The sequence below is a fragment of the Periplaneta americana genome, chromosome 7, assembly GCF_040183065.1.
Source record: "Periplaneta americana isolate PAMFEO1 chromosome 7, P.americana_PAMFEO1_priV1, whole genome shotgun sequence".
Taxonomy (NCBI): domain Eukaryota; kingdom Metazoa; phylum Arthropoda; class Insecta; order Blattodea; family Blattidae; genus Periplaneta; species Periplaneta americana.
In genome coordinates, this window is record NC_091123.1 from 5,351,336 (window position 1) to 5,374,060 (window position 22,725).

The following is a 22,725-nucleotide window of genomic DNA, read 5'->3' on the forward strand; positions in this document are numbered from 1 at the left end:
TCTAATCACTAGATTGTGCACCAATATGCCTGGGTTAAATCCCAAATCTCTCCGCAGTGCATATGAAGAGAAGGCATATATCACTGTTGAACTAAGTCACTTTCGTATAATTTTCTAGAAATGTAATATAACAGCTAGCTTTAGCCCTAAGCAACGAAGATTTCCTACAAAATAATCGAGGAAAACGAGAGAGGCACTATTGACAGTATTTTGGAAGCGGCATAAAGAACAGCCACGAGCAACTCTCCCAAGCGATGAGCGCGATTCACGCCCGAGCGCAACAGTGCATTGAAGTGTAAAGAGGTACCTTTGAAAATGTGCGAAAACATCGACCCCGACATCTAGAATATTAGGTATGTATGCATACGTGAATATAAATTTTAAGTTTGTCTGTTATCTGTCTCTAAATGCGAGTTAGTACAATGGAATCTCAGAAAGCAAATCAAGATTTCAGGTATAACTCCCTGTAAAGTTGATTTGAATAATTTCGAGGGAAAAATTGTTCCGGAGCCGGGTATCGAACCCGGGGCCTTTGGTTTAACGTACCAACGCTCTACCACTGAGCTACTCGGGAACTCTAACAGACACCGATCCAATTTTTCCCTCTATATCCACAGACCTCAAAGTGGGCTGACAACCATCAAGCAACCAACTTCGAGTGCACACTAACTCCGTGTGACTTAAATTGTGGTTTTCTGTTAACGAACAGTGACGTGTATTATGCAAATCAAGATTTCAGGTATAACACCCTGTAAAGTTGATTTGAATAATTTCAAGGGAAAAATTGTTCTGGAGCCGGGTATCGAACCCGGGGCCTTTGGTTTAACGTACCAACGCTCTACCACTGAGCTACTCGGGAACTCTAACCGACACCGATCCAATTATTCGGAATCTCAGAAGTTTGTGTGAAATCAAAGAGCCATATCTCCGTAACCGTTCGAAAATGGACCTATATTCATATGAACTTTTTGACTCAGAATGACTTCAGAATTCACATCCTAAATTTTTTATCTTTCCCCGTGAATCACCCTGTATTTTTTATGATTGGCTAATTAATATTAACCTGGCACACTCACAATCACACTCACATTCATATAAATTTCCAGACTCTAGACAACCAGGCAATTTTTCTTCTTCAAGAAAAATTCACTGAGAGCCGAGCCCGGGTATCGAACCTCCAGATCAGGAAGCCACCATGCTGACCAACAGATCGTGGAGGGAGTCATTTCAGATGGTATTAAATGTTAATTCAGTTATACATTTTTCTCACTTATCATTTTTTTCTTCTTCAGACTCCTATAAAAACGTATAAATAAAAATTTTACTGTGTATCAACATTCACAAATAAAGAAATGAAGTACAAAATGATTACGTTATATTTCCAGGAATGTGTACACAAACATAATCTTGTCCACAGAACTGTGTAATTAAGACAATTATACAAAACGCTTCTTCAACTTCTTTAAACGAAACACAGACATATTCAATGCAACAATGTTCCCGCATTTCAATCACTGCCTGACCCAGAACCTGATCCTTCCTCATCTTCGGACGTGGGAGGTGTACTTTCTATAGGTTCATCAATTTCATCATCTTCATCCTCCGACTCCTTCTTTTCTTTCTTTCCTTTGGCTGGTGCAGCTTTCTTCTTTTCTGCTGGCTCATCAATTTCATCATCTTCATCTTCAGATTCTTTCTTCTCTTTCTTCACTTTGGCTGGTGCAGTCTTCTTCTTTTCTGCTGGTTCATCAATTTCATCATCTTCATCCTCCGATTCCTTCTTTTCTTTCTTCACTTTGGCTGGTGCAGCCTTCTTCTTTTCTGCTGGCTCAGCCGGTTCGTCTTCCTCATCTGAATCCTTCTTCTCTTTCTTCACCTTGGTATCAGCATCTTTCTCTTTCTTAGCAGCTTCCAATTTCTGAAATAAATGTAGGAAACATTAAAATAATGGTTAAAAAAACGTAATTATAACAAATTGAATGAAATAAATCAGTAAACTGAAAACTGAAAGGGTGGAAATGGAATAATCCAAAGCCACACTTTTGACAAAAATGGTTTTTTGTGCAAATTCATTTCTTAATACAGTAAAACCCCGATAAGACGCTGTTCAAGGGACCGGATGTAAAACGCATATTAACCAGGACCGCATATTAGGCGGGTATACTAATTTTGACTTATGTACAGTATCTATTTCCATTTTACTTTACTGAAATACATGATTCATGAAAGGTAATACAGTATTACTCCATTATGTAATTACTGTACTGTATGTCAAAGACATTGGGTCGATTTCTAAAACACGGACGAAATCGTGGTTCCAAACCTCGGCTTTTAAACCGTGATCGAGGTCTGAATCCTTATGCGATTTCTAAAACGAAGTCGACGCGCGGCTTGAGAAGAAACCGAGATTCGTGGGTTTTATATATGGCAACGCAGCTAAGAATCTATTTTTATTCCTGTAAACAGTCGATATTATAAATAAATGAACATCGGGATTAATATTTTTATTGAATTGCAGTAAGCTACATTCTTTTGTTCTCAGCTAAGGTATTGTTATATTTACTAATTTACAGAATATACGAGTGTTTAAAATACTAGCATTACTTTAATATTTAACAGGGAACGAATTTTTTTTTTTAAATTTAATAGGGAACGGATTTTTAGGTGCCAGAATGATATTGACCAAATAATTAGCACAAGTTGAGCGTTTACATTGTAGTTTATCATTTGTTCACAACTACTACCAACATTAACTACCTGAAGACCCAGTTCTAAGGAATTAATAACCTAAATATTAAATGGAATAAAATATGTTGTTTTCTAATGCCAGGCGTTTGACAAAGTCATTTGACCTCTTGCACTCCAATATTTAAATGGCAAGTTGTAGCCGATTTAAGTGAACACCATATTTTAACGTTTTGGTGGCTACTTCATTCACACACAACCCCCAGAATGTCTGGAGGACCACACCTGCTGTTGGTCGACGGGTCCATTGGACCTAGCTGGGAGATCTTGTTGATCACCATCTTTCCCTCCTTAAGCCACTGGAGGACGATTTTAGTGCCATAGCAGGTCAGCACTAGGAACAGAAAAGTAGAAAGAGGAGGAAGGAAAGGGAAATGAACCCCTAGGCCTCGAATGCTCTAATGCCATTGGGGTCGAAGAAAGTAAGAGTTCAGTCAGAGGACTAGATAGGAAAGGGTACAGAGGGAATTAGGTATTGAATAGAGGAAAATTATACCAAATTCAGTCATTAACTCATCAAGCTGACCAGTGCTAATTGATGAGTAGCCCCTCCCTTTAGTTCAGCTCGTAAAATTATGCTTACTAACAGCTGCACCACGGGAAGGTAGGGATGGGACAGTGGGTATTGGAACTAAAATGTAGTATGGTTCTATTTTCGCATATAACAAGCCCACTACGTGGAAAGCCCCGGTAGCATAAAACTTAAAATAAGAAGGTCGATATCATTTTCAAGTATTACATAAAATGTCCAAAACCACTGTAAAGACTAAAAATTAAGTTACATCGTCTTATAGGCATAAAGGTATAATTAACATAAAATATTATATCTGACTTCCCTGAAAGCAACAAGAAGGTGTAAAAAAAATTGTCAACCCACCGCCTCTTGCATTTCGTTGTAGATTATTATTTAGCGTTCTTGCTAAATTTTGCGTTGATTCCCTCAAAATATTCATCTGAAATTATTGTCGTTATATAGTTACAAAGGAGCATTCCTGTCTCTCATCTCTCTAATCCAGGAATTTAATACTCGTAGACACAAATTTTCCTTTGATAACCATCCAGCTGATCTACTGCCTTCATCTTGTATACATGAAGCCATGGTTTTAAACCTACCACAGCCGTGGTCTCTGCTTCAGACCATGGTTTCGAGCCATGACTCAGAAAAATGAAAAAGATCTCGTTTTATAAATCTAAACACAGTTTAAAGCCGTGGTCGTGCTCTAGACCTCGTTTTAGAAATCGACCCATTTACAATATGTACTGTACTTAATTCTTTCGAAAAAAAAAAAAAAGAGCTATTTATAGTTGTTTGCCGTGTGTGTTCTCCAAGTCCTCATGTTTACCACACTTCACTTTCTGTGATTACATTCTCCCAACGTTGCAGCTATAGTGATTGAGTCGCGATTTTTTATTATCATTCTTAATGTCGATGATGGGATTCCTAATGCATCAGAGAGTTGTTTCTGAGTAAGAGTACTGTTCTCATCGTACTTTCGTAAGATTTCCAATTTTTCCGACACAGAAAGCGCTTTTCATTTAACACTCATTGTAATGACATTCACAGACACTTCAATACACTAAAGGACAACAAACTGCCCAGCAAAAATTTCGAGAATTTTATTACGGCCAAGTGAGGAATGTTGTTTGAGAGAGAGGGTTAACAAGAGGGTGAGGTATTGTAACTGTATGTAGGCTTTAACCACGAATAAGAGAGCGTAACAAGAGGGTGGGGTATACTAAGGTATGATGTATGAAGGTTTAAATGTGCAGGTAAAGGGTCGAATACCAATAGTTTTCAGGTTAATGGCACCAGTGAGTTCAGTGACCAAGATGTTTCATTGCTGTTACAGTACATTGCTGAAAATTACATCGAAAAAATATTCCACAAAAACAGCGTATTATGCGGAACTTGAGCGCAACAAACGGGGTATTTTATAAAGGCGTGTAGGGACAGGATGAAAAAAGCGTATTACACAGGATAGTGTAATAAGCGGGCGCGTCTTATCGAGGTTTTACTGTATATATGAGGAAATTACTAGCAAAATATTATAAAAATTATTCAACAAATGACGTAAGTATACGTCGAACAAATTGTGGTACTGCGCCTAGTAGCATTGGACTCTAAAGCTTCAATAAGCTCTCCTGTAAAAGTTTGCCTGTGGACTGTATCATTCTCACCCCTTCAATTGTTTCAAAGGTCGCTAACACCATGACCATCATCTGCTCTTAAAGACACTATAACTTCTCTCACTTGCAAAGGCAATAGTGTCACCCATTGGGGAGGGACACCACTCGAGTGGGAGGACTCAACCTGATTTTTAGATATTTTAAAGAGAGGAAAACAAAAAATATTCTCAGTTTTTTTTTTTCTTTTACATGAAAGAAGAATAATTGAGGTGTCTACTATCAAAACCGGCCAAGTCACAAAATTTAAGAAAATGAGTTTTAATTATAAACTGAAAGTAGTAGTGTATCTCCATCTGGTGAAACAAGAATTTTCTACAAAATCGGCCGCGTCATTGCATTACAGATCACTCAATATAGGGTCGTGCAACAAAATGTGCCCAGTCACTCAGCCAGTGAATTCAAAACCGGTCAAGTCAAGGAGCGACTTAGAATCATCCTGCTGCGATGTTTTTGTTTTGAATTCCTGTATTGCTGGATTATGCAGCAATGTTGCCAAATCAGTAAACAACACATATGCCTATTCTCGAAATCATTATATTTCACTTTTGCTATGTTGGCAACAAAAATTCTGAAATTTTGGATTGTTGACACAACAACTTTCAGAGGGAAATTTCAGAGAAAATTTATATCAATACAATTATAAAGCTTAGTAAAAGAAATAATCTAAAGAAAATTGCTTAATGAGGGAAATTTCAGAAAAAAAAAAATTTATATCAATTTATTATAAGCTTAGTAAAAGAAATAATCTAAAGAAAATTGCTTAATGAGGGAAATTTCAGAAAAAAATGTATATCATTACAATTATAAAGCTTAGTAAAAGAAATAATCTACAGAAAATTGCTTAATGAGGGAAATTTCAGAAAAAAATGATGTCAATACAATTATAAAGCTTAGTAAAGAAATAATCTAAAGAAAATTCCTTAATGAGGGAAATTTCAGAAAAAAATATATCATTACAATTATAAAGCTTAGTAAAAGAAATAATCTACAGAAAATTGCTTAATGAAGGAAATTTCAGAAAAAAAATTATATCATTATAATTATAAAGCTTAGTAAAAGAAATAATCTACAGAAAATTGCTTAATGAGGGAAATTTCAGAAAAAAATGATGTCAATACAATTATAAAGCTTAGTAAAGAAATAATCTAAAGAAAATTCCTTAATGAGGGAAATTTCAGAAAAAAATATATCATTACAATTATAAAGCTTAGTAAAAGAAATAATCTACAGAAAATTGCTTAATGAAGGAAATTTCAGAAAAAAAATTATATCATTATAATTATAAAGCTTAGTAAAAGAAATAATCTACAGAAAATTGCTTAATGAGGGAAATTTCAGAAAAAAATTATGTCAATACAATTATAAAGCTTAGTAAAGAAATAATCTAAAGAAAATTCCTTAATGAGGGAAATTTCAGAAAAAAATATATCATTACAATTATAAAGCTTAGTAAAAGAAATAATCTACAGAAAATTGCTTAATGAGGGAAATTTCAGAAAAAAATTTATATCAATACAATTATAAAGCTTGGTAAAAGGAATAATCTAAAGAAATCGCTTAATAAGGGAAAAAATTTATAATTATATCAGTAGGCACATTGTTAGCTGAATGGCAAGAGCATCAGTTTCGCGCATTGGTAAACCAGGTTCGAATTCTGGCAGTTCCAACTGGAATTTGTGGTAGACAAAGACAGTGTTTGGTGATCAGTTTTAGTGGGATATTCCCATTTCTCCTACTGACATTCCACCATTGCTCCATTAATCATCATGGGATGTTACATAGTTCACTTCTGATGGTGCACCAAGGGCAATGCCTTCATGGTGGCTGAAATAACTACGAGCTTTGGCACATTGCCTAGTAGTTGAGGATGCTTGGGTAACTGACGCAGGTCAAATGTCTGCCATTAGTTAAAAAAATTATTATTATTATATCAATAGAATTATAAAACTTACCTAGTAAAAGGAATAATGCAAAAGAAAAAAAAATTGCTTAATTAGGAAAAAACTTTCAGGGAAATTTTAACATTATCAGACTTAGTGAACGCAAACATTTTCAGGGAAATTTTAACATTATCAGACTCAGTGAACGCAATATACTTAAAAAAAATAAATAAATAAATAAATAAAAAAAAAAAAAACCTATCTAATAAAGAGATTCCAACAACATTTACTTCACTAGCCTTCATATGCTTCCTTTCCCAACAAATTTAATTAGCTCTTCCTCACCCCATCTGCTTTTTGCCGCTGGTAACGATTTGGCATTGCGTTTTTTCCATCTATGGAATGTGTTTGGTTTGGTTCGGCAACTCTATCACGAGTTTTGAAGTAAGTCTGGCTCACTCAGATCAGGATTAATGCTTTACTCACGGCTTTCTTTGGTGGTGGTGGCTTCCTGGACTTCTTATCCTTGGCATCGTCTTCGTTCTCGTCAGAACTGCTGCTGTCCACGTCACTGATGTACTCCTTGCTCTTGAAAGCTCCAGACTTGACTGGGGATGATTTCGGAGTAGCTTCCTTCTTCTTGCTCTCCTTCTTCTTCTCTTTAGCATCGCCTCCACCTGCTGCTGCTGCTCCTCCAGATGCTTCATACTCCTTCATCGCCTTGGCATACTCCTCTTTCAGCTTGGCTGCCTTGCCTTCCCACTCCTGGTGATCACAATATTGCACAGTAGTAAAAGCAATTAACCTTACCCGTTCTCTTCTCAGTTCTAGAGAAAGGGTTTTAGATCAATACATCTTCTGAAAAATCAATATACTCCTCAAACAAAAAGTAAATTTTCAATTAAGAGACAATAAGCTTACATATACCAATTTCTATTTCACATAAAACTAGAATTGTCGATTTAATCCATTAATCGAACTGATTAATTTTAAAATCAGATTAACTGATCAAATTTGTTTTAATCGATTAATCGAATTGATTGAAATTTACTGTGTGGTAAAAAAAAAACTAATTGCTTTGTGAAATCAATGTAGCACAAAATCTATATAATTCAATTATTTCTTATTTTTATCACATTTATCACAACTGCAATATATCCTTGCCTCTAAGTAGTAACAAGTCATTTTCTTACAAACCTGAATTTTAGCCCCTTTTGTTGACTGTTGTGAAATTATAATTTTTATAGCCGTCCCTGACTCTGACAATATGACAGTCTTTTGGTATTTAATCTGTATAAGAGGTTTTCACAAAGATATATAAATAGCAGTGACAACATGATTTACCTAACTCCTGACCAGTGTGTTCCCCCGATATCAATGCAGTAAATTTTTGGCTGTGGGGTTATTTAAAAAACTATGTTTTTTAACTAATTCTATGACTACCGACAAACTAAAATATGCAATTTCGCAACAAATGAAGATATTCTACCACATCTATTAGTAAATGCTGTTCACAACATAGAAGAAAGACTGTTGCTTGTTAAAGAACAAAATGGCTGACATATTCAACATTTAAACTGAACCCAATAAACCCCATTTCTTTATGAGTATAAATGTGTTCTTGTTTTGTGTATATCTTAACTCTTAAAAAGGTTATGGTGACGTCAAAACGTAACTTACTTCTGAATAACCCTATATATGTCATTTGGATGTCTCATTTTACTCCAACAATCAATTGTCTTATACAAGCAATAATGAAGTATTATCATTGCTCAATTGCTTGAGTAGTCTGGCATAATGAGTCTCACAGAGCAAGCGAACCCTCTGGTCTTACCTATCTCCTCCTGATGGTGATTCACAAGGATTTACAGCCACTTATGGAGCTTATTTCTGGAGACATTCTGAGCAAAAAATGTCATATAAGCATGTTCCTAATCTCTTTATTTTCAGAGTTACATTAATTTTAAGCTGTTTGTAAAATACCTTTATTCTTTAGTTTTAAGGGTAAAAGAATATTACAGATAAGAAATTAACTATTCAGGAGTATCATTTCTTTAATTAGCTAATATTCTGAAGCTAAAAATGTGTTGTGAATTCCACAGTTGCTTTGTACAGAATTTTTTTTCGATTTTTAACAACAAAATTACATTTTTCTTAAGCATTTATCACAATTGTTGTTACAAATCACGCCACTCTTGTAAATTTTTCAAGACTGTACATGTTGTTGTTGTTTTCTAATGCCAGGCATTTAACAATAAAGTCATTTGACCTCTTGCACTCCAATATTTTTCAAAGATATTATCATGGCCAGCCACTGAAGCACAGATTTTGAGGTGTTCCAAATCCATTTCTTGGTTTGAGTTGCACAATGGGCAGTTAGGGGACTGATATATTCCAATTCTATGCAGGTGTTTGGCCAAACAGTCATGGCCTGTTGCCAATCTAAATGCAGCTACAGACGAGTTTCGTGGTAAATCGGGAATTAACTGTGGATTATGATGCAGAGAGTTCCATTTTTTCCCTTGAGATTGTGTTATCAAATTTAACCAAGACTGTACATTAAGATGCATAATTAAACTGTAAAGAATCAAGTTCCTCAAGTCATATGATTTGTAACAATTTTTGTGATAAGTGCGTAAGAATAATGTAATTTTTAGTTAAAAATTGAAAAACAAAATCTGTACAAAGCAATCAACAACACAATTTTAGCTTCAAAACACTTGCTAATTAAAGAAATGATACTTCTGGATAGTTCATTCTCTATTTGTAATATTCTTTTACCCTTAAAACTGAAGAAAAAAGGTATTTTACTAACAACTTCAAATTAGTGTAACTCTGAAAATATTGAGATTAGGACAAATGTTTATATGACATTTTTTGCTCAGAATGTCTTCGGAAATAAGCACCGCGTGAAGGTAAATCCTCGTGAATCATCCTGTATACAATAACTTCCAGGATAGGGTGCAATACCCAAAGTCTATTTCTTGACACAGTCACCATGAAAGCCTAAAACTCAAAGCTTACACTATGGTGGGTATTGTAAACACTAAGAACAACTGAATGTAGAAAGGTAGGTAACATTTCTCGTACTTACAGATTTATCCTTCAAATCCCTCCACATCTCGCCGCCCTTCTTGGCAATGTCAGTGACAGCGATGCCAGGGTTGTCGGCCTTGATCTTCTCTCGGCTTGCGTTCAGGTACAGCATGAAGGCCGTTGGAGGACGCTTCGGTCTGTTTTCATCCTTCTCCTTCTTTGCTCGTTTCTTTCGAGGCTTCTCAGACTGTAACAAACAACAGTTGCAGTACTTCGTTGATATTTGAGAGTAACATAAGTTTGCAAACCTATATATCGTAACTCATAATGTGCTCTGATGGGTTTGTTCTCCTAGTTCAAATACTATTTTTGACTACCAACAAATAGCTTGTGACAGCATGATATTTGGAACTAATGAATTGTCAATAGTTGTCCTAAGATTTCGAAATGTGGATAAAGACTTATTTGAATTAAAATTATCTTCCTCATTAGATATGGGGAGGTAACCTGGGAACTGAGTCATATAAAAATGCAATCTCCTCTTGCCTTTGTAATTCCCTTTCTATTCTTGTATTCCCCTTGTTCTCCTTGTATTCCCCTTGTTCTCTTTATATTACCCTTGTTCTCCTTATATTCCCCTTGATCTCTTTGTATTCCCCTTGTTCTCCTTATATTACCCTTGTTCTCCTTATATTCCCCTTGATCTCTTTGTATTCCCCTTGTTCTCCTTATATTACCCTTGTTCTCCTTATATTCCCCTTGATCTCTTTGTATTCCCCTTGTTCTCCTTATATTACCCTTGTTCTCCTTATATTCCCCTTGATCTCTTTGTATTCCTCTTGTCCTCCTTATATTCCCCTTGATCTTCTTGTATTCCCCTTGTTCTCCTTATATTCCCCTTGTTCTCTTTGTATTCCCCTTGTCCTCCTTATATTCCCCTTGATCTTCTTGTATTCCCCTTGTTCTCCTTATATTACCCTTGTTCTCCTTATATTCCCCTTGTTCTCCTTATATTACCCTTGTTCTCCTTATATTCCCCTTGATCTCTTTGTATTCCCCTTGTCCTCCTTATATTCCCCTTGATCTTCTTGTATTCCCCTTGTTCTCCTTATAGTACCCTTATTCTCCTTATATTCCCCTTGATCTCTTTGTATTCCCCTTGTCCTCCTTATATTCCCCTTGTTCTCCTTATATAGATTTTGATCTCTTTGTATTCTCCTTGTTCTCCCTGTATTTCCCTTGATCTCCCAGTCTCCCTGTTCTATTTTTAGACTTGTGCTGTTTCCATTCACTATACTTTGCAGCAAACCTCTTGCATACGACCTCCAATGGCTTCATAGCTCCCACAAATCAGAGTGCAGCATTGCCTAATCAAGGAGTATTGCTATCAGAGGATATAATTGGCACTTACATATATTTTATTTTGAAATCCATTAGCTTGCTTACTGCATAAAGAGACCATATTTATAACTACTCTCTCCCTATACATAAAAAAAAATAAAAACAATTTTAGCTCATTCCCTCTATACAAATACTATAAGTATAGAGGTCATAGCGCAGTCTTCGAATGGCAATACAACAGGAAACTTATTTCTCTCCCCCTCGCCATGTAGGACACTTGCATTTCAGTACAATAGATGTGAAAACTGTCTAATGAAAATTTTATACCACCAAAATTCCTCTCTCTCACAATAAAAATTAATTATTATTTTTTAAGGAAAAAGAAGAAGCTTACCACAGTTTTAGTTTTCTTCGGTTTCTTTTCCTTCTTTTCTTTCTTCTTCTTCTTTTTGTCTCCGCCATCTGAATCACCTGACCCTTCTTCATCAGAGTCTGATGGAGTAGGATTGCTGTCATACCTATGAAATAAACAAGACGCAATTGATGTAGTACACTTTAGGAACGAAATAAAATCTAATAAAACCCATTAACCTCCTGAGTCTGAGAGTATACTATACTATACCATACTTCATACAAGATTATGATGTAAGATGTAAGTGCAGGGACCCGAAGTATAGTATAATATACCTGCCCTAACTGTAATTTGCAGAATTTTTTCAGCATTTTTCCTCATGTCAGTGACTTTTTCTTGGAGTGTAGAATTAGGCCTATATTGAACTTTACAAATAAAACAACAAATGTCTCAGGACTCACGAGGTTTCCAGGCAGATGGATTGGACGTAATGGGCCTATTGCATGGCCGGCCATTGGAAGAAGGAAAACAAGACGAAAATGAATAAAGTGTAAGGAAAAAGTAAGACAAGGAGTAGAAGAGAAGAGAATGGGAGAATTAAATAAAAACAGAAGAAATACGAGTACAGATACAGGTAAAGAAACAAGAAAAGAAGCCATCACCAAACACAGATGATCACTGCAATACTCACTCTTCAGCAACATCGCTCTCCTGTTGGTCTGGGTTGAAGTCCTCGTCTGTGGACTCGTCTTCAGACTCGCCCCCTTGACCCTCGTCCCTTTCTTCAGCCTCTGCCTTCACTCGAGCCAGGTAAGCATCAGGCTCGTCCTCTTGATCTGAGTCGCCAAAATCATCGGCATAGGACGGCTTGTCCTGCAAAGACAGTAATGCATCAGACACTACCTCAACTACGTCACTATTTTTTTTTCCTATGTTATTTAACGGTGCTGTATCAACTACGAGGTTATTTAGCACTGATGGGTTTCGTGATAGCGAGATGAGGCAGAGGATTTGCCATAGATTACCTGACATTTGCCTAACAGTTGGGGAAAAACTCGGAAAAAAAAACGATCAGATAACCAGCCCAAGCAGGGAATCGAACCTGCGCCCGAGTGCAACTCCAGATCGGCAGGCAAGTGCCTTAACCGACTGAGCTACGCCAGTGGCCACATTATTATTATTGTTATTATTTAGGCATTTAGGCAGAGTTAGGGAGTAATGTGTTACCAGTAACATCATTACTAGAGTCGATGGCAATTCGGAAGGCAGTAGTTTGCTAGCGTTTGCGTCGAGAGAGACAGATAGAGAGAGCAAGGCAGCGTACAACATTGCCACATCGTACTTCACACACGTGCAATACAAATAGTGCAGGAGAGGATTTAAATTATCAAAAGACAATAATGACCTTAGCCGTTGATTACTGTAAGCATGACACCAAACAAACCCTCTTTCCTTCACTAACAATATTCTTTGCACAGTTCTCAACCCCACTTCTGCAGTCATTTCTTGCGCGTTGGCAACGTTGCTGTCAGCATCAAGATGGCCGGCAGCATTCTGCTCGTCAACGTTTTTAAAATAATTTTACACCTTAAACACTATTTTCCGCACCTGTGCAATATTTGTCTTTTTAGAGTCTCTTCTTCCATTTATTTACCTTACATACACACAGTAAATGTTAGTTTCACTTATTCAATGTATTGAAACACTCGCACGTGAACAAACGAACTCGGGAAGTGCTTGTTATAGACTGATTCTGATTGGTTCTACTGTACAAGCTTGTGACGTCACATGCCAGAAATGTTATGGCGCATATAGCAGTTGACCGCCTTCCGAAATGCCGTCTAGTCTAGTAACGGTTATTTTTGCAAAGTAATGTTTGATGACGGCATTATTATTTAAATAAAGTAACTATAATAAGTTACTTTTACCAGTAATGAAGTAACAAAAATATTGTTACTATTTTTTCTGCTTGTAATATATTTTCTTATAAGAATCTCAGACAATGTAATACCAGCCCCATTTTTAATAATCAGAGAGCAGGAAAATATGAAATTTCGTATTTTACACCATTAATCGCAGAGTATTGGAATCATAATTTTTGCAGTTATCCTACTGGCTCAGCGATGTGTAGAGTATACTTACTTACAAATGACTTTTAAGGAACTCACAGGTTCATTGTCGCCCTCACATAAGCCCGCCATCGGTCCCTATCCTGTGCAAGATTAATCCAGTCTCTATCATCATATCCCACTCCCTCAAATCCATTTTAATATTATCTTCCCATCTACGTCTCGGCCTTCCCAAAGGTTTCTCCCTCTGGCCTCCCAACTAACACTCTCTATATTCTGTGATCTCTCTAAGTTGATTTGGTGTCAAAAACAAACTACCTCAGTATTCATTTGTTCTTCCAAATTCAGCATTTGTACACAGAGCACCTGTAATGTAAAACAACAGTTATACTTCGCACGAAAACATGACGACCTTCTCTCATCCCCTTCACCAGTTAACTGCAGGCACGCGCAAGGGATAAACCCTTAGCCGAGTTGCCAATTCTTGAAGTCATTGTGATTTGCGAACGTTTTTCAAACTGTGTTCCGTGAAACCGCGATTTTCAGAAAGACTATATTATCTTTGTAAATATACCTTAATTTATAATTACTAAAACAAAATTGGTATAAAAATGAACAAACTTATTTTAAAAACACTTTATATTTATATTTTCACTAACATGTTTTGCCTAAATAAACAAAAAAATGCAGACTTCTATAATAAGTGTTAAATTCTCATGTTATTGAAGTTCCAGAATTTTATACTTAATTAAGAATGTTGCGCTGGTAAAATTTTCTGAAATTGTGATCATTGAATAGTTATAGAATTTATAGTACAAAAGAGTAAAGTTAGATTTTATCTGCTTCGCCTTGGGTGATAATTTCCACGAACGCATGAAATCTGTTTACTCTAGTGTGCTATACAATATTTTATTCATTACTGGTATGTAAATTTAATTTTAAATTGTAGGGCTTTTTTTTGTAATGTATTGTTGGCGAAGAAGTTCATTTACATTCATTTTAATTAATGCTAATATGTTGGTTGTCATGTAGAGTGATTTAAAAACATTTAATTCACTGCTGTAAGTTAGAAAACTTTTAAGCACTGTTGTGAATAATGTCATATTTAGGTTGCTAAGGACGGTGTTGCTGTTGGCCATATCTCTTTCGCGTACTGTTCACTTATGTTCGGCGAAGTAAATCACGTATAAAATCGTCTATCTTACCGAATTCTGTTTTAATTTGTTTATTTTCTCTTTAGTTGGTGAACCGTAATTCTTAATTTCTATGCCCATATATCCAACTCCGCCGGTTGCGTCCGATGTTAAGTGATTAAGATGTATACTTATTAAACTGCCTGAACTTTCGATTACTTTATGGATAGAATTTCTAACGTTAGACACAATTTTAACACTTTGTTTTCTTAGCTATGCTCCTCTGCAAATAAGATATTCTGTTTTCTTCGACGGTGTTATTTGTTGTTCTTGTCGTGATCTTCAGGTGTATCAGGAGGCCTAGCTGCGGATCATCTGCTCCAACACTCATTAATCATGGCCGGAATAAATTAGACATATTGAGGCGCACAACGGTATAAAACAACACGTCGACAAAGACACTGAGAACGGGTGAAAGCCATCAGGTAGAGGCAATGGCTGTTAGATTTGGCAATGCTGGGATCTATTGTATTTCTGCCACGCGGCTAGAGGATGGGGATTTATGAGGGATTACCAATTCCAAGAAGAGAGGCCGTCATGTTTCCGAGCCAAGTATAGCAGGGAAGATGTACAACTTACTGATTTTCCTCTATTCTTCACTCTCAGCTTCTTCGAGGTAATGAAGTCGAACAGTTTTCCATACTCGTCCTTTTCTATACTGCTGAATGTATGCACTACTCCGGACTTCGTCTCTACTTCAAAATCAAATGACCTGCAAGCATCATCAAGAAACATTAGTGTTATTTAGTACACTTAAGACATAAGATTTAATTAAGTTGCAGTAATATCACAGTCTACTATATACAGTCACGAAGCTTGGGGTGATTTTTTGCAATCTCGCGATAGTTGCTAGCCGCTTGGAGCGCTGTGAGTACTAGGAACAATAGACTGTGCCACAGCCATCGTGATCTAATACAGGCCGTAAGGCAGACCATGTGACTCGCTTAACCCGATCACAAAGGGCGGCGTTTCAACCATATAAATTAGTTGGAATGCATAAACAGTAACATATATTTCTCTAAAATGTAGTGTAATTGCATTAATAAAAATTAAAACAATAATTATGAGACACTTCAGACATAATTTACTTGCGAGTTAAGGTGTAATATTATTCATGGTGTGAAAATTACGTTGTTCATATGTGTAATACCTGCTTTTATTTCGATTAAATATTGCGAAATTCTTGTACATTCATTTATGCACGATTTAATAATTTTCAATTCCACCGCACAGATATTTAGATATGTTGAAATTATAAGTTATTTTTACTGTACCAGTTGCCCCTTTCTGTCTAAATTTAATGATCTCCAATGCCTTGCCATTCATAGATTATGTTTACTATATTTAACTTACTGTATATTCCTAAATTCGCAATCATACATTATAATTAAGCATAATGTCATGTATGATACCCCGGACATTCAATTTGTCTGTATTTTAATACTAAAATTGAGTACTGAATTATTGTATTTATCTACTACTTAAGAGACAAAGTAACACAATTGTACGTACACTAATTTCATAGGAGTGGTATGGTAAATGAAGGGTACACGGGAATAACGATCAAGGTCCATTTTAGAAAGTTTCGAGAAAAACGAATTTTAAAGTTCAAGCACTTAATACTTTGTTATGTGTGTATTTAATAGAAATTGACGTAGTGGAATGTCAAGAACGATGATTTCTTATTACTAGCTAGACCACATGATAGTACTTCCTTTCCACTATAAGATAGCATTATTAACTCAATTTCGATTTTTGATGGACCTTGATCGTTTTTCCCGTGTACCCTTCAAATGTTTTGTTTAAAATTAAGGACGGTAGACGTGCTAAATTGAAATCACAATATAAATTCTTTTTTATTAAACCTCAAAATAGCTTCCATTCTAAACTTGAAATGTTGACGCGAACAGATTATGTTAACATGTAAAATTCTCTTCACATTAATATAACACAGTTTTGTAATTATTTCTGCAACATATTAAGAAGTAAACGGAACTTATGGACACATTACACTAAATAAAGCTTAGCAATGTTAAGCAATAAAGTTATATTTCACTGAGCTCCATACACTGAAATAGAAAGGGTTAAATGGAGGATTTGAAAGTTCTCTTATAATTTATTAAATGATTACTAACCACATTATTGTATGTTTTTCTGATGCAGGACACTTCCATAAGAAACCTATGTATGGGCTATTCCATATGAAATCGATCAGTAAAAAACCTCGCATTTTTTTTATACCGTAATTTCTTCCCTATTTATACAAGGTGCTGAGGAGAGTGCAATTAAAAAAAAAACTATCGAAAGTCAAACGGTTTTCGTATTTTGAGCGATAAATTTAGCGTATTTTATAAAAACAAGCCTCTTTCAGCGCTCAGAACTCTGGAACCATTTACTGTAGAACATTGAACGAGAGCTCATTTTGAAGCTGACATTTGGTAGGTTATGTTAAGAAGTAATCCTTATTTTTATTGTACACAGAGAGACAGATAATCTGATTTTACTTGCTTTTAGGCTTTTTGCTAATTTGTAAAAATGTAAAAAAATATTGAGAAAAAACCTTGCATTATTAAGAGGGATTCGGCATTGTTTGGTTAGTGGTACGGCAATATGTTTCGAGGGTATTAAACAAATTATTTTCACACGCCTAGACTTGAAAGGCGCAGTACCGCACGCACTGGCCGAGAGCTGAAGATAAGCGAGCGTTGGGCGTCATTTTACTCCTGTGTTTATGAAAACTTATGATAAAGCTAGCCCAGCCATGACTGCTAGACGACACATCACGTGTTTGTCTCCTGGCCTTGCTTGTCTCGGCTAGCTCCCGCATCACAGTCAGCTGGTTAGTTCACGCGCGTACTATTTATTTTCTTTATTTGATATTTTCAATACTTTCTTATCAACGGTGCACCAGTAAAAAATATCTTTATTTGTGCTTTCAATGTGGAATCTAACCATATATTTTTAAAATATTTTTTCGTGGGCAAAGGCGTCTTAATGAAGAAAAATCCAAATTTCTCCATTTCCATAAAAAGTAAGAAAAACTGTTTACATGTCAATATAAACTTTGATTTCTCAGCATCAAAATAAACCTTGATTTTGATCATTGGGTAAAAGGGTTTCGGAGCCACAACAGTTTAAAGTTGCTAATTTTATGAAAATACGATAAATTTAAATATTTTTAATTTAAAAACTATGAAGTTCTGATGTCTCAAACTTTGCACAAAGCATTGTATCACAGTTGTCAACGGACAGAAAAAGTTTCATTATATTTAAAAATTGCAAGGTCAATTTTCTCTATATTTCGGTCGATTTGAGATGGAATAGCCCGTATGAAACATCATCAGTGGGCCATGTTTGGAAACTAGCACGCTGACATTTGTGAAACAAGAGAACATCAGGTTTTGGCTTAGCAACCATAAATAATGCTCTCTTGTTTTATAAATAATATTTGTAATTTATACGTAGGTTTCTTATGTTAAACCCCTAAATCCTACACCAAGAAAAACACAAGGTATGTATTTTTTAAATTATTACACAATTGTTTACATTAATTATTTATTGTTGGTAAGTACTAATATATTAAATGATTAATGATTCTGAAGACACTTTAATAACTGCAACACTGTCTTTTACCTATACCAAGTCTTTTACCTCTTCTGATCCTAACCACAAGAATTCATCTGCACCTACCTCGTTCCACCTCCACTTCGAGCAAAGTTGACACTGTTGATTTCTTCAAATCGAATGTGGACTGGAGGTTTATGTACGTATATGAAGCCGCGCTCCAACGGATACATGTAGCCAGCCGCTGCCTTGTAGGAACAGCCAATGGCAGGCGTTCCTGAGTGACTGCATGAACAAATTTAAAATTCCAATTATTTCTATTAGGTATTCATTGGCTCTTTTTTTAATTCTGATAACTTAATTATACGACAGACTTCAGAAGTGTGTGTAGTAAGATACAAAAATGAAAAGCACTGTCTTATAAACCGTATCCTGGACCTCTATTGACAACAGACCTCAGGGAGGAGGAGGGGGAAACTGAACAGCTTGGAAAACTGAGATAAATACAATTCATTCTTTCAATATACATTTGATAAAAAAGATGTGGGCTGCAGAACTCTCACAATACAACTTAGGTGATCACAGGATAGCAAGAGTAAAAATTAGTGTTGTGCATGTGACAGGTTAACTGGAACAGATTGATTTTCACTTCTGGTTAATCAATTAAATATATTTAATCACATGGCTGACTAAAACTAATCAGTAATGCGCATTAACATATTCAATATTTCTATCTACGCATTTTACATGGCATCTTGGTGAAGAGAGATAGCTGTAGTCTATTTTCAATAAGTGTTAATGACCCTTTTATTGAATAAATCTCGTTGCTTGATATTTTCAGCAAGTCAAATAATATTTATTTATTTTGTTGCAGTGCATTACAACATTAAATGACAGCATTGTCCTCCATCCATATAGCTATCACTCACTTACCGATATACAATTTTTATATGTACATAGGTAAGCCTTCTTACATTATATGCACACATACATTTTATAATTTATTTCACATATCTTTTAACTTATTTATTTCCCTCATTCGCTTTTCCTTATCTTCCAAAAGTATGTTCTTAAGGATTTTATTATCTGTTCATTTGTAATTCTTGATATTTCGGCTAACACAATTTCATTACTAAAAAGTAGCCACTCCCTTTTCATAAGACTGTGTTCATTCCAATCTGTCTTCACACATGTTAACAATATATACTTTATAGTTTCTATTTCGCCACATAATATACATCTACCACTTTCTATATTACCTCTAAAAACCTCTCAATTTCCACACTCCCAACCTAATTCATGCAAAACCAATTCTAGAATTTGTATCACAAATAGTTATACATGGTTCTTAACTCCATACAGTTTTAACTTTCCTGTAATTTTGTAATGAAGTTTTGTCATTATGTAACTGACATTTGAGGCGTTCAGAGCTAAAATGGATCAAGTCATAAATTTCCATAAATTGAGTTTAATTCATTTTCTGATTATCTGAAGTTGGATCTTTTCCGAGCAGTAATGGATCAAGTCTTCATTCCAAGCATTCGCCGGTAGGTTACACCAGTCACTTTTGGCTCAGATTATTTGTTCATGATGTTCTGATCCACTGACCTTAGTCAGCACTGAACCTAAGTACCTTCGACCCAGAAAAAGTACAGATCTATATCACTCATGCTCATTACATTTTCAATATTATAAGCAATGACATCAGCGCTTTTTAGAGATTAAGACGAAATCTTAAACTGGCTGTTATCACCAAACCCTCTTCCTAGCATAAGCTGTGTTTTTTTTGCACATATAAAACCTGTGACATGCCATACACAACAGTCTTAAATTCCACCTTGCAGCAACTGCTGTAAACAAGAGAATACTAACCCAACAAAACCTCCAGGAACTGTAATTTTCCTGTTCACAATCGACTTCATAACTTTCCCCATAACTTCGTATGTGGGGCCTGTAATCTCCTTAGACAGCTTTCCTTCATACTTCTCTTGAAGTTCTTCTCTGTAAAAGAAAATTCTTATGTTAATTTTAGGGTATAAATCTGTGTGTGTGTGTGAACATGAGTGAATATTATTAATCTTGGAAATTGAAGTTAAAAAGTTATTTTATCATAATTACTTTTTTCATCGTTGATTACAAATAAAATTAAATTCACTATAATAAAGTAGTAACATTTTAACTAATATTTGAGGGAGTTACTTTTATTATATGGGTTAATTTTCCAGTAGTGACGATTTAATTGGTGCAAGAATTTTTTTAAAGCAAGCAATGATAACTGCATTATCAGTTTATTATCAAAGTCCTCAGTGATTTACACAGAATGTAAATGATAAAGATACCAAAATTTTGAAAGATGGTAGCTAATGTAATTCTACACAGAAGGTCTCAATAAAATTTGTTCGAGTCTCAGTAATTTCCCAGTAACTAACCATAATTTCTGACTGCAATATTTTCAGAGAAGATAGTAGATTAAATTCAAATATGACAAAAGAGAATTGAGTTAATCTTTAAAAAAAAAACATATAATGTGATGTTACTGTTGGCCAATATCATCAAATAGTCTGGTATATCAGTGGAGGAAGCAGAGAATAATAATTTTAGTATTCATGGGCAATATGATATGCATCTCAATCATGGAGAGGCTAAATATAACTACAAGTAGCAGTTCATTCATAATCAAGAACGTTTCCACATCACAGACTTCCGAATCAATGAACATTTGTATCCTGTTAACTATATAGCATTGTACTTATATCAGTGTTAAAAACCTATTTCTTCTTCTTCTTCTTCAACTTCCCTAGTATACCACTATCATGGTGTTAGGGGATTTCCTCGGTCCATGTCTTTCCTCTCTTAGATGCTATTCGTTTTATTTCTTCTTCCCATGTTGTCCTTGGTCTTCCTACTGGATTTCTTCCTATAGGTCTTGCTTCCATGAACTGGCGCACTTTCCTATCTACATCCATCCTTTTAACGTGTCCAAATCATGACAGCTGTTTATCTTCTATTGTCTTTTGGTTTGATTGTATTCTTAAATCTTTTCCACTCCTTTCATTTCTTACTCTATCTCTTCGTGTTTTCTTTACAATTCTTCTCAAACTTTTCATTTGCATTGCATTTATGATACTTGTATCACAGTTAGCCATCGTCCAACTTTCACTGCCATACGTAAGGATTGGTTCTATTACTGTTTTATACATTCTTGTTTCAGTTTTCTTTTCTACTTCTTCTTTTCCTAATACCCTAGAGCATATATATAACAGATAACTCCTCGCTACGTTAAAATCGGCAACCCTCTAACCTTCGAACCAATTAACATTCAACTAGATTTAGAAGAACCAGTTACAAAATCTGAAACTTCCAAACCTGTACTAAAAGCGCTGGCATTAGAAGCTGTGAACAATAGATACCCACCAGAAAAATGGTTACATATCTACACAGATGGGTCTACTATCGATAACAACTCAGGATCAGGAATTACGTGTGCGTTATTCTCATTTTATCAACCAGCAGGACATCATACAACAAATTTTGATGCGGAAATAATGGCTATTCATATCTCATTCCAACAACTACTATACAGAATAGATAAATTTCAAAATGCTGTCATTCTCTCTGATTCTAAAGCAGCATTATATGCAATAAATTCATATAAAATTATGTCAATCCAAATTAAAGAATGTCACAAAATGATCCAACAACTTCAAAAACTACAGAAAAGAATTCAATTGCATTGGATACCTGCACATTGCGGAATTGCTGGAAATGAAACTGCTGACTTTCTTGCCAAAAAAGGATCCAATTTAATTCAGAATACAAATACAAGCCTACCTTTTACATCCATCAAAAGACTAATTAGAAATAAATATAAAATCAAGCAAAACCAAGCACTATGTACCAAAACCAAAGATAAAAAATGGAGCATTTTAATAAAAAAAAACAGAAATTATTCCAGAAATCCCACGTAAATCTGCAGTAGCAAAATTCAGACTGCTTACAGAACACGATTATTTGGCCAAACACTTGAATAAAATAGGAATTTACACAAATCCAAATTGCCTTCTATGCAACAAAGAAGAAGAAATGACTGAAGATCATCTCATAACCTGTGAAGTTCTACCTGATGGATCCACCACAGAGAAATATTGGAGAGCAAGAACGCTAAGGGCTTCGTTGCCAAAGCCCGGCATTAGATAACAACAACAGTTTTCTGAATTCTCTTGCGTATTTCTTCTTGTATTTTTCCAGTTTGATGTATCACTGTTCCCAAATACCGGTATTCATAACTTTCCACCTGGTGCAGCTGTTTTCCCTCACTCTCAATCTTAATCTCCTTTCTCTGGTCTTCTGTCCTTGCT

General features: G+C 35.3%; 1 protein-coding gene across 1 annotated transcript in view; it reads right to left on the reverse strand.

Moving 5' to 3' along the window:
• Nucleotides 1–1,358: 1,358 nt before the first annotated feature.
• Ssrp (structure specific recognition protein) overlaps nt 1,359–22,725 on the reverse strand; it is a 32,878-nt gene continuing 11,511 nt past the window's right edge. Inside the window, exons 8-15 of the mRNA XM_069830153.1 lie at nt 20,240–20,368; nt 18,494–18,652; nt 15,383–15,515; nt 12,233–12,414; nt 11,584–11,707; nt 9,907–10,095; nt 7,299–7,577; nt 1,359–1,918 (exon numbers count right to left, since the gene is read on the reverse strand). Of these exons, the coding sequence (XP_069686254.1) occupies nt 1,508–1,918; nt 7,299–7,577; nt 9,907–10,095; nt 11,584–11,707; nt 12,233–12,414; nt 15,383–15,515; nt 18,494–18,652; nt 20,240–20,368 (1,606 nt within the window). The 3' untranslated portion in view covers nt 1,359–1,507. The remainder of the gene's footprint in view (nt 1,919–7,298; nt 7,578–9,906; nt 10,096–11,583; nt 11,708–12,232; nt 12,415–15,382; nt 15,516–18,493; nt 18,653–20,239; nt 20,369–22,725) is intronic.